The sequence below is a fragment of the Brachypodium distachyon genome, chromosome 3, assembly GCF_000005505.3.
Source record: "Brachypodium distachyon strain Bd21 chromosome 3, Brachypodium_distachyon_v3.0, whole genome shotgun sequence".
Taxonomy (NCBI): Eukaryota; Viridiplantae; Streptophyta; class Magnoliopsida; order Poales; family Poaceae; genus Brachypodium; species Brachypodium distachyon.
Genome location: NC_016133.3, coordinates 6,171,385 through 6,184,146, shown reverse-complemented (window position 1 = coordinate 6,184,146; position 12,762 = coordinate 6,171,385). Strand labels below are relative to the sequence as shown.

The 12,762-nt window shown below is 48.9% G+C and overlaps 2 protein-coding genes and 1 long non-coding RNA gene across 6 annotated transcripts; 2 read left to right on the top strand and 1 right to left on the bottom strand.

The window, feature by feature from the left end:
* Nucleotides 1-4,442: 4,442 nt before the first annotated feature.
* LOC100820914 (thaumatin-like pathogenesis-related protein 1) lies at nucleotides 4,443-5,303 on the top strand. Its single transcript, XM_010235729.3, has one exon. The coding sequence runs from the start codon at nucleotides 4,576-4,578 to the stop codon at nucleotides 5,098-5,100; it is 525 nt and encodes a 174-aa protein (XP_010234031.1). The 5' UTR covers nucleotides 4,443-4,575; the 3' UTR covers nucleotides 5,101-5,303.
* A 146-nt stretch (nucleotides 5,304-5,449) lies between these two features.
* Nucleotides 5,450-10,492, top strand: LOC104583469. Of its 2 annotated transcripts, none has more exons than XM_024461527.1 (2): nucleotides 5,450-7,639; nucleotides 9,756-10,397. In XM_024461527.1, exons 1-2 carry the CDS (start codon nucleotides 6,609-6,611, stop codon nucleotides 9,985-9,987), a joined length of 1,263 nt encoding a protein of 420 aa, XP_024317295.1. In that variant the 5' UTR covers nucleotides 5,450-6,608; the 3' UTR covers nucleotides 9,988-10,397. The 2 variants fall into 2 exon arrangements, with proteins under 2 accessions (XP_024317295.1, XP_024317296.1); XM_024461528.1 differs by having other exon boundaries at nucleotides 5,554-7,639; nucleotides 10,061-10,492.
* Nucleotides 7,740-12,488, bottom strand: LOC112271720. 3 transcript variants are annotated; one of them, XR_002964994.1, is made up of 6 exons: nucleotides 11,988-12,488; nucleotides 11,021-11,876; nucleotides 9,126-9,612; nucleotides 8,795-9,036; nucleotides 8,601-8,717; nucleotides 7,740-8,440 (listed from the first exon to the last, which is right to left on the bottom strand). It is a non-coding gene; the product is annotated as an uncharacterized LOC112271720 (long non-coding RNA). The 3 variants fall into 3 exon arrangements; XR_002964995.1 differs by having other exon boundaries at nucleotides 8,795-9,279; nucleotides 9,486-9,612; XR_002964993.1 differs by having other exon boundaries at nucleotides 8,795-9,612.
* Nucleotides 12,489-12,762: the final 274 nt, after the last annotated feature.

Below are 12,762 nucleotides of genomic sequence, written 5' to 3'. Positions count from 1 at the left end.
GGAACCTCACGAGGCAGGGTCATTGTTGTGAATCTATGATCTTCTTGTCTGACATCACGTGCCCATCTGACACGGAACATGGGGATGGTGATGAAGGTGTAGTCAAGCTCCCAGATCTCTTCGATCACGCCATAGTACGCTTTTGTAGTGCCTTGGTTATTAGAACTAGTCTTAGCAACCAGCACTATACCGCTATTTTGGTAACTGCTCTTACGATCTTGATCCTTGGTGTAGTACGTATACCCGTTCATTGCGTACGACTGGTAAGTCAGTACGCAGCCGTCGGGTAGCCGCAAAAACTTTTGAGTGGGCCTTTCTTCTTCATTTGCCGCCACCCTGGCATACCAAAAACTCTTGAGCCACATGGCGAATGTTGCATTGTGGGTCTTGTGTATCCAATCAGCACTCCTGTTAGGGTACCGGTTTTCAAGTTCTTCCATATGCATGTCGCTGAAAGGCTGGACCTCGTACATATGTTGCAGCACCATTGTATGTGCTCTCATATAGTCGTCCTCTCTCCCTGATGAATACACATCCAGAACCTTCCGGCCAAGCCCACCTTTACCTTCTAGTTTGCCCTTATGTCGTGATTCGGGTACTCCTATGGGTTTGCGATCCGCCAACCAATCAGTGGCGTACTCCACACACTCTTCTGCATGGAGCCTTGCATGATGCTACCTTCCGGATGCCCTGTGTTACAGACATACCGCTTCAGCACCCCGTTGTATCGTTCGGGCCCATACATGTTGTGCAGAAAGGAGAGCCCTAGTAGGATTATCTCGTCGGTGATGTGGACCATCAGATGTACCATGATATCGAAGAATGTTGGAGGGAAGAACATCTCACATTCACACAAAATTTGTATCATTGAATCCTTCAGTTGGAGGCAACGTTCCACCGTGATGAATTTTTGCCCGATTGTGTCGAAGAAGTCACAAAGCTTCATCACCGTCTCTCTGACCCATGGCTCCATGGCACCTCTTATTGCAACTGAAAGTAACTGCGTGATAATCACGTGGCAGTCATGAAACTTCATGCCAACAAGCTTGTGACTCTTCATGTCAATGAGTCTCTTGATGCTGGACGAGTAGTTGGATGGAACTGTTATGCTGTGGAGACACTGGCACATTCTGTGTAACTCGGCTTTGCTCAATGTGTGACACGCAGGTTTACATCGTGTCGTTACCGTGACTTCACCATTGTGGTCTTCCGGTGACTCTTCCTCTACCGCCCACAGCTTCTTCCTTATGCCCAAGAACTCCAGGTCCTTCCGTGCCTTTGGCCCATCTTTTGTCTTATCTGCATTGTTCATTAGTAAGCCCAACAAGCTGTCGCACACATTCTTCTCGACGTGCATGACATCTATGGTGTGACGGCTTTGTAAGAATTTCCAGTAAGGCAGGTCCCAAAACACCGACCTCCTTTTCCACACAGGTCCATCGCCATCCTTCTCTTTCGCTTGCGGATTTGCTTTCCCGGCAACAACTTCCAAGTTCCTAACAGTTTCATAGATTTCGTGCCCAGTCTTTTCCCTGGGCTTTGGGCGAGGCTCTGTCCGCCCATTGAAGTTTTTCTTGTCCTTCCTCCATGGGTCATCGCGTGGCAACCACTTTCGGTGTCCCATGTACACAATCTTCTGTGAAACTGGCAGCCTCTGTGAGTTCGTTTCATCCCCGCACTTTGTACACGCTTTGTACCCATGTGTGCGTTGGCAAGATGAGTTCCCGTTCGCAGGGTAGTCATGCACACATGTCAGCAGAGCTGTCCGAAGGGTGAACTCCTTCTTGTGAGCGTCCCAAACCTTTCGGCCCGTACTCCAAAATTCTGCAAGTTCATCTTTCAGTAGCTCCAGATAAACGTTCAGATCAGCTCCTGGTTGCTTAGGGCCTTGTATGAGCATGGATAGGTGGATGTACTTCCTCCTCATGATAAGCCACGGAGGAAGGTTGTATATGAACAGGATCACCGGCCATGTGCTGTGTTTGCTGCTCATGTTTCCGAACGGATTGATTTCGTCCGTACTCATCCCGAACCTGATGTTCCTGGGCTCTGCTCCGAAGTATGGAAACTCCTCGTCCAGGGTCCTCCATTGAGCCGCATCGGTGGGGTGTCTAAGTACACCATCGTCGTTACGGTACACCCCATCAGGATCGATATCCTTCTGAGTCGCGTCGTGGAAGATGAACCACCTGGCCTGCTTCTGGTTTTGAAACCAACGCTCCAGCCGGCTACCACACGGGAGGTACCATACCGTCTTCGTCGCTGGACCACGAGTCACTTTTTCCTCCGGGAGGCTCTCAGGATTGGGGTCTTTCTTCCTGTATCGGGATGTTTTGCACACTGGACAGCTGTGCATGTCTTTGTACTCACCCTTGTATATGATGCAGTCCAACGGACAAGCATGGTATCTGACAACCTCTAACCCGAGGGGACATGCAACCTTCTTCGCTTCGTACTTCCTCCTCAGGAAGAACTGTAGAAAGGTAACTCAAAATATCCGTGAATCCAGAGTCGGCGATGTTATATTTTGCCTTCATCGGAGAAGTTCGAGCGTTACTTCCAGCACACTTTTGTCCAGCCCTGCATTTTTATACAACGACATCTCTGCGTCCTCCCTCAGCTTCTGGAATTTACGGGACACTAACTCATCGTCAGCGTCATCTAACTATTTACACAGGTGCACATCATCTAGCATTTCGGCCACCATGCCTTGCGGAACTTCTTGATCTTCATCACGGCATGATTCGTCGGGTGGATCATCATGCTCCATGTTCTCCATTTCTGGGTCACTTTCAACTTCAATGGCATCCTCGCCGTGAGAAATCCAACGTGAATAACCCAACACAAAACCGTGTAGGAGCAAGTGCAACTCCACATCGCTTGGCAGAAGCATCACTGTGTTGCGACAATTGCTACATGGACAACATGTCATGTCGTCCCCTTTTCTCAGCATATGTTCCGTGGCGACATCAGTGAACTCATTCAGTTTTCTTATCCACTCTGCGCAATTTCTTGTCTCCTCGTACATCCACGCACGGCTCATCGAGCTAAAACACGATAAACAAACATAAATCAAGTTACATATAGTATCACACAAAATTTTGGCATGACCTTTGCTATAAAATTTACAAATTTTGTAAAAAATTGCCAAATAAACACCCACCCACACTCACATGTGAACACAAACGGCACGATGGCCCGTATACATGTACAAACAAAAATATTCACAAACACGGCACGATGGCCGCGGAACATGCACAATTCAACACATATTTTATTAAGGGAGAGTAGCTTAATTAATCACAGTGGGAAGCAGAGAGAGAGAGAGGGGACCAAAGAGACAGAGGGGAGGGGGCGCGCGCGCAGCAACCAGAGAGACAACAGAGGGGAGGGAGAAACCGAGCTAGGGGAAGAGTGGGGGACCTCCCAAGCAAGGGGGCCGGCCGGGACAGCTCCTGGAGAGAGATCGAGCTCTCCCGGCCGCCGGCGCCATTGCAGCCACATCGAGGAAGAAGAGAAGAGAGGAAGGAGCTAGAGGAAAGGAGAGAGGGAGAGGAGGAAGAAGGGGAGGGAAAGGGAGCAACCTTCCGGCCGCTGGTGCCATGGAATTTTGGCAGGGCTTCGCCGTCGCCTGTGTGTTCAGGAGCCGCAGCTGGTCCAGAGACGCGCGAGCTGAGGAAGATAAGGCCACAGTAACTTTGCTTTATAGATAACTTACCAGTGGCGGTTCGAAGAATCTGACCGCCACTAGTTCTCCGGGTTGGAATCTCTGGAGAGCACTAGTGGCGGTTAAGTGAAGCGGCCACTGGTACTAGGAGCACGAGTGGCGGTTCGAAGAATCTGACCGCCACTAGTGCTCAAGTATCAGTGGCGGTGGAAGCTACCCGCCACTGGTATTCGTTTCAGATTCTTCCAACCACTTACGAGTGGCGGTTTGTTTTTTGGACCACCGAAACCGCCACTAGAGCTCGTGCGCCAGTGACCACTAAAGAGTTCCAGTGGCAGTAGACGGCCACCGCCACGGGTGCTAGAGCACCGGTGGCGGTGCTATTCGTGCGAGTGCTTTCACCGCCACTGGTGCTCCACTAGCAGTGGTGGTTATAGCCCACCGCCGCTGGTGTTCGTTTTGGATTTCTCCAACGACGTCCAGTGGCGGTGAATTTTTTGGACCACCGAAACCGCCGCTAGAGCTCGTGCGCCAGTAACCCATTCTGACGGAGTGACCTCTTTTTTGATCGAGCAGCTTGACCAATTTTACTTTCCGCCCGAGACGCCGAGTATGATAAAATCGTCGCTGTCCATGGAGACAGATGAGACCAGCAGCCGTGAAGTGGCCTGTCGACTGAGCTAGCTCAGTGAAGCTACTGATAGATTTTTCTCGGCCAATACTGGCGATTCATGCCACTATGCCAGGGCATCTTAGTAAATTTCCTTAACTTCCTCTGGCTGGCTTTCTCTCAGCTTTCACCTGCCCTGGCCAAATGCATCTATAAATAAGCACACACAAGCTCTAATAGTACTAAGCAGTATACGCAAGAGCAGCTAGCAGCTTAGCAAGAAAGTGAATTAGATACAATGGCCGCCTCCTCGGTGCTGATCCTGCTCATGGCGAGCGCCTTGTTGGCCGCAGCCGGGGTCGTGGGCGCGACCACGTTCAGCATCACGAACCAGTGCGGCTTCCCGGTGTGGCCGGCGGCGATCCCGGTGGGCGGGGGCAGGCAGCTGAACCGGGGCGAGACGTGGAACCTGGAAGTCCCCGCCGGGACGAGCTCGGCCAGGATCTGGGGCCGCACGGGCTGCTCCTTCAACGGCGCCGGCCGCGGGAGCTGCGCCACGGGCGACTGCGGCGGCGCGCTGTCGTGCAGCCTGTCGGGCCAGCCGCCGGCCACGCTGGCGGAGTTCACGCTCGGCGGCGCGCAGGACTTCTACGACATCTCCGTCATCGACGGGTTCAACGTCGCCATGGACTTCTCCTGCAGCACCGGCGACGCGCTCCGTTGCCGGGACGCCGGGTGCCCCGACGCCTACCACCATCCCAACGACGTTAAGACCCACGCCTGCAGCGGCAACAGGAGCTTCCGTGTCGTCTTCTGCCCATGATCGATGGATATGCGTATGCATATGCATCGGCTATATACGCGCCTAAATATAACATCCAACGCATGACGGCATATATATACGATATGGTATAGTATATGATACTCTCAAATACGTGTATTTCCAGTCGCCACACGTGTATATATATTCGAGTGGCCAATAAAGTTGATGAATAAAGGATTCGCACAAAAATGTTGATGAAGAAAGATGGGGAATTAATTTTTCTTTGGCTGCCATGGTGTTTCTCCCTGGGACACGTACGCATGCTGGGTTAGTTATGACTTGTTCAGTTGTTTGATTTGAGGTGGACTCACAGCTCAGATGATTTCGTCATTGGACGGCTCAGAGCGGGCCGCGTGCCTGCTTATCCAAAAATCTCCGGAAACAACTGACTGTTCGTTCATCCGAACAGAAGAGAAAACGTAATTAAGACCAGGAATCCATACCGAGATTGTGATTTTTTTATTTTCCTATTTGGTTTTTATCCATACAATAAATTTAGACCGTACGATAACTTTCCCAAAATTTAAGCGTGAAATTTCTGCTAATTAGATATTAGAAGATATTAGATCCCTGCTCAGAAACCCGATCCGCCCTATCCTGCCGCCGGCGCCCTCCACCATGCCGCATCCTGCCGCCGGCGCCGGCCTCCCTCCCCATCACGACTGGCCCGCTTGGCCCGCTACCTCCGACAGCTCCTCCTCCGCCGCCGCCGCGTGCCCCCCGCGCAGGGGCGACTCCTCCTCTGCCTGGGACCGGCCGCCTCGAGCTCTCCTGCCCGCAGATTCCCTCGCGCCCCGGCCGCAACCCTCCCCTTGATGATGGACACTGGTGGACCGCTGCCGGGGGAGACTCCTCCGCCTGGGACAAGGGCGAGGGGCGGCCGCTCTCACCGGTGCCCGCAGACCCGATCGCCTCGGAGTACTTCGACAAGCTGGCTGGCTATTTCGTCGAGGCGGCCAGCCGCCTCCCGCTTGCTGAGATCCCGTACCTTGCCCGCTGTCTCACACACAGCGGTCTCGCCATTGGCTTCGCCGACCCCGTCACCAATATCATCATCACCACTATCGACACTTTTGCCCACACCAAGCCTTACTTGATGGATCCGGTGGACAGCGCAGCCATTGAGCAAACTAAGAGAAAGATTACATTCACAGAAGGCGCTCGCAGCTCTTGGGAAGCACTCAACATGTTCATGCTCCGCTACTTTCGGAATCTCACACCGCCTCAGTCCGAGCTCTTGCTATACATGGCCGGATATGACCTCCGCGTTGCAGTTGAAGAACTGCATCACTATATTGGTGGCCCGGATCATCCAGATCTTCTCGTACATGATTCAGCTAGGACCAAGGCAGCATTTGTGGAGGCAGCTTACCCACCGTGTTCTGCACCTGATCTGTTACGTCTGATGACATCGACTTACAGCTGTTGCTTGGTCCAGCCCGTCCTAGAGGTTCTGAGCCAAGGGGGGAAGCTCACATCTAGCTGCTTGTGTCGACAAGATCTGCAAGATGTTGTGCCATCCATGGTCACCGCCGCCGTCACCGTCACGCCCTCCTCCTGTTGGTACTTTTCGGGACAGCAGTGGTGGCATCACCATGACCGTGTGCTTCGGACCTGATTTTTTCGTCACAACTTGCATCTCGATGGACGGTACCACCTCTTCCGCAATCACACAGCCTTTTCAGACCTATGCTGGTTCCTCGGATGACACGACCAACATGCTACGCATGTTCCCTCTAAACCAAAGGAGACTGGTCAGCCATAGTAACTCATCGTTGACCTTGGAGGATCCAGAATTCCTGCCATTCCTCAAGTTCCAGCTCCTTGATATGGTGCATGCTGTGTACCTGAAGGCGATCGCCATGCTACCGGTCCGTGCACTACGTGAGGGCCACCTCCTCCGCTCACTGCTAGCAGCTGGTCACTGTTATGGACCGTTGGACCCTGTGGCCAACATGGTTATCAACACAGCTTGGTATGATGTTCTCTACCCGCTCTCCTGGGATGTTTCTTCGAAGATTAGAGCTGCGGATATACTCGACGCTCGATCCATGCATCGAGTCGAGTCCCGGTCAATCGATGGCCTCGTTGCCTATCTTTGCAGATCCCCCACAACAGATGAGCAAGATGCTGTGACACTCTTATGCAAAAGTCGATTGGACACCCCGATCTCGGAGTTATCGAATATGTGTGATGTGGCACTGGCCGCGAAACACCCTGAGCCTGCTGCCTTCGGGGCATTCCTCGAGTGCGTGCCCACTGGATGGTTCTACAACTTGTACTGCCAATTTAGGGTCAGTGGAAATCCAGATGCCGCTTTCGATGGACTAAAGTTTGCTCTATTGAAGGAAACAACAGGTAATGCAGAAGTGCGAAGAGCTATGGATAGATCAGCTGCCTTGGAGCGGCTAAACAGCATGCCAAGGCAAAAAATAGATTTGGCGATACTATCCGCAAAGAGGTCTGTATTCGAGTCTCAGCAAGCTAATGTCCGTAGAGTGTTGGAAGAGTTGCTTATTGGCCATGGCTACAGTGAGCCGTACGTACTTCTGCCCATTTCATTACTGCAGTTATATTTTCAAAATGTGAATTGAGTAGGACTTGCATTAGCCACTGTCATGTAGAACTGAAACTGCACAATATCAAAAGACCTTTGCCCTTATTTGGCTGAAGAAAGATTCTAGGAAGAAGATTAAAAGAACCTGCTTTTGCAATCAGAACTCACAAGAGAAAACGGAAAAATCTAAGAAGTGTGTACTCTCCCCATCTACTGCCTAAAGTTGTACACTCAAGCCTGTAAGCCAAGCATTAAGCAGAAAAAGCAAAACCAGGCCAACAAATTACTTTCCCCCGAAAAAAAACCATGCTCAGTCACATAATGCTGGGCTTCTGTACAAAAATGCCTAGCAAAGTTTTCTTGGACTCGTATTTCCTACATTATGTACATCGCTCTTCATATCTCCAATGCACGGTGCTGTCTGCTTCTCTCCTCATAGGATCATAGAGTTTACAATGCTTGCTGGAGATACGGCTCTGTTATCTTCTTAGGCTTCTGTGGAGACTCCTCTTTTGGCTGACGGAGCGCCATGAATTGCAGCGAACTGCTCTGAACTTGGTAAATGTAGCATCCCCATGGGTAAGCATCCGAGGAAGCCCAAACTATCTGCTCCTCGAACAGTGCATCTTCTGCAAATCTCTCACTCACACAGAAGGCGCAATCAAGAGGCGGCTCCTCGAAACAAGACACAGCCACACATCCCAGAACCATGTATCCTTCAGGCGGCCTTGGTTGCCACAATGATACAGGGCTCCTGTAATCCTCAGCGCAATTTCTCCAAACCTGAATGCATGATAAAGAAAACGTCAAATCAGTTTTGCATAATCAAAACATGGTATACTTCAGTACAACTCAACGCTGACTAGGAGTATCAGGCAGACAGGACTTGATATCCTGTCGACCTTGGAGAATGTAACAAGAAAAGATTTCTCTGAACACTGACCAGGTCATAGGCTCATAGCCGAGAGGAAGCACAAAATTCCCGTTGACATTTTTGTGGATAGCAGCAAAGTGCAGCAGATGGGTTGCAACATGAGCAACATCTCCAATTGAGACACACCTGCAAATAAGCGCTCTATGCTTTCAGCATCATTGTAGAAACAGGTGCACTAGATGGACACAAGTCTCGTTTCATACCCACTAGGGCATAGAGGCCTCCAGATGCTAAACATCTTTCCATTGTGAACCGAATCAAAAGAGACCTCATCCACAATCCTCAGCATCTTATATTTTCTGTAGATTTACTTGGGGTGACAAAATCAGCTTTATCATCACTCAGTAAAGAATTTGCGGAGCTCTCTACTGAAAATATAAGATGCAGGGATAATGGCACTCTTCCGCATAAACCTGCTTTTTTGCATGACCTTCCTTAGATGCACCTAAAGTAAACAAGGATAAAATTACAGTTCCTTAGACGGAATACACCTCGCAGTTCGTAGTTAAGAAATATAACTTCTGCAACAGTTACCAATTTGAATGTGCATAAAACTTCTGCGGTAGAACGCATGCAGTCCTTTGGAAGTCTGATTAAACTATGAGTCCCGTTGAGCTAGAATAGATATGAGTCCCTTTGAGATAGAATCATAGAATATATTGTCTCCTTATTGTTCCAGTTCTTGACGCTATAGATTTTATTAGTTAGGAAGAGCTCAAATAAAAAATAGAAGATGATAGCATTTAAGTACGTCTGGTATTTCCCGATGTGGACCAAGGTTTACATCATAACCTTAGTGAGTTAGATGGGCATTGGACAAGAAATATGATTCGGTACATAAGTCAACTTTGCTTTGGCTCCAGAATGATTTGCCAGTAAATAATGTTATGTTACCTGAATTTTGAATGCATTGCCCACAGCAGATAGGACAGGGCTCCATATACCAAGGACACCGCGTGGCCTTTGAGTAGGTGCAGTTTCTAGAGATATTTTCATCCTTACCTCCTAAATATGAACAAGCCTGAAAATTATAAATAATATGTCATACCCAGCTAACTTCTATTGAAAAATTTAAGTAGCATAGGGCAATGCTTTTGCAAATTTATCACTAAAAATTCAATACAATTTAGCCAGAGTAGATTATTTGAACACGTTTTTTTACAGTTGTGGTAAATCAAACAGCTGGTCTACTACAGATAGAAAGTGGCAACAAACGAAAAGAAAGCCGCTTTTTAACCATATAGTGCTATCTTTGCTGAATTCTGGAACCAATACGATGAGAGAGTTGAAGAGTAAAAATATCCTTTTTGTTGTCCTATACCGGATTACCATCAATATCCTGGTAAGCTTTTATATGGATATATTTGTTGCTGAATTCTGGATTACCGCAAATTAATTATCATGTCAACAAAAATGTTGTGGATTACAGGCTGATCTTCATGAATTCATTTTTTTTACTTTCTGAACAGGTCGTTGTGTTGTTTGCGAGAATGATTCGAGCATTATTGTGCATCCACAATCTCGCAAATACTACATGGGCAATTCTGCACTTGCTTTCCCGGTACCAGGCCACCTCGGGGCTGGTACAAGTGATTACTTGGATGTACTTTATTCAAGTCTGGTGGAGGAGTAGGACTGACTTGTGGTATGTTCTATTTTACATTAGTCAACTAGTGATGTTAGTATGTTACGTTGGTGTATCTCTGTCAATCTGCTTTAGATCGAGCACCATCGTGTCCAGGGGCATACCCGGGTCCAAGCTGCATGGTGCACGGGGCACAGAATAAAAATCCTTTTTCATTCACATATTTTAGCTACAGTAGTCTCTGACATTTCAAATTTTAAGTTAGAAATTTGCTTGACTTGTACTTGGATGATAGGTCATTTTCGCTCAAAGTCAACCTCTGGTCGTGTCATCCTATGTTTTGTGACTAGCTCGTTCGAAGTCCGAGCTGGGACGATCCCAAGCCCAAAAAACGGACCCAAACCTAAAAACCCTAGTGGGTTTACAATTTCACTGAACATTCCGAAATTGTTAGGACATGCAGTCTTGTACGAAACCACATATGTGCATCTATAGATATATGTGATATGTATATTTTTGAGTCACCAACTCACTTACAAAGTGTAGAAAAAAAACCCAGTTAATGACAATGCATAACCCCATAGGGAAGGACATGGACGGTGGGCAAAGAAAGGGGACGGGACACGTCTGGCCAGGGCCTTGGAACGAAAGTCATCATAACGAAAGTCAGGGCCTTGGAACGAAAGCAATTGCAAAACACTGTAGAACACCAAATGCTCTCTCCACATCCTTCCTCACAGCTTCTTGCACATTCAGAAAATGCTTCTTCTTATTACCTTGTGGACAAGATATGGTTTTCACAAAAGTAGCCCAAGAAGGATAGATGCCATTGGCAAGGTAGTACCTCGTAGTATACTTGTTACCATTAACCTCATACTCCACCTCCGGAGATGTCCCTGAGGTAAGCCGTTGAAACAATGGCGATCTTTGCAAAACATTGATGTCATTTAGAGAACCTGGGAGACCAAAGAAAGAGTGCCATATCCACAAATCTTGTGATGCATCAGCTTCAAGGATCATTGTTGGACCATCCACATGTCTTGAGTACATCCCTTTCCAAGCTGTTGGGCAATTCTTCTACCTCCAGTGCATACAATCAACACAACCAAGCATATACCTGGAAACCCTCCAGCCTTGTTCATAGCAAATAACCATTTTGTGTCATCCACCGTAGGTGACCTCAAGTATTGCTCTCCAAATATCTCAACCATAGCCCTCACGAAGTGTTTCATTGCTTCATTCATAGTGCTCTCAGCTAGGCTCACAACATCATCAACATTGTCAGCTGGAACACCATATGCAAGCATGCGGAACACACCAACAATCTTTTGAACTAGAGTCGCCCCAAGAAGACCTACTGCATTTGCCCTCTGCCACAAGTAATCATCATGGCTCTCAACCTTATCCACTAGGCGCAAGAAAAGATTCTTCGACATTCTAAACCTCCTCCTAAAGAACTTGTCATTGTACACTGGAGGATTTGTAAAATACTACACCACAATTCGCAAGTTGGAACCAAACCAGTCCCTTGGAACCACTGCATGCCTTGCTATTGCTCCACGCCATTTCTTCTTGTTCCTCTTTTCCTCTTCCTCGGCTTCGGAAAGAGCAATGCAGATGTACAAATCATCATCATTAGCAGCAATCTTGTCCTCTTCCTCCAACCATTGCTCAAGCTCATCATCACTAGAGCAATCCATCTGTAAAATTTGAGCAATGTGGCCTTGAATTTATTCATATAGATCCATTCATTCACATACATATGAATTTATTCACACACACATTGAAAAACAAACAAAAAGAAAATTCACCTTTGGCGTGCAGCAGCAGCAGCCTCACCGGGCGCAGGTGAGCAGCGGGAGGAGGCGAGGGGGCGGGGGGGGGGACGCCATAGGAGGAGATGGAAGGCGGCAGGGATGCGGTAGGTGGCGCGCCCGCACCGCCCACCTCTGGATCCGGTGGCTGCCGGCGCGAGGCACGGGGCAGCTGGTGAGGGGAACGGCGGGAGGTGCGAGTGGACCGGCAGGGGGTGCGATGGGAGCAACGGCAGGGGGCGCCGCCACCTCTGGATCCCTTGGCCACTGGTAGCAGGAGGAGATTAGGGGCGGCGGCGTAAGAAGTCAGGAGGGCGTCGACCATAGGAGGAGTTGTAAGGCGGCAGGGATGCGGCGGACGGAGAGGTGAGGTGGCTGGCCGGGCTAGGTAGGTGGGCGGGAGGATATATGGCGGGAGGAGAAAGAGCAGCGCGCGACGAGGTGATCGGGGGAAAAAAGAAGAACAGGGAGCCCCCTGCGGACCCGTGTGGGATTGGGGTCTCGGGAGGCTTTTCTAGGACCTCCCTGCAGCAGGAACCATTTAGAAACCTCGTTGAAGGTGTTTTTTTTTCTCAGGTCCCTAAAAACGAATAGGAACCTGTTTAGGATTCATGGTGAAGATGCTCTTAGTTCTAATCATTAGATCTTAAATGTACAAACAAGATGAAAAGTGCAACCTCTATTGACTTAAATGTTTTTTTCTTTCTGATGAAACGCGCCGGAACAGCTTTCCATTAATTGAAATCTGACGATTATGATTGAAAATTTTCAT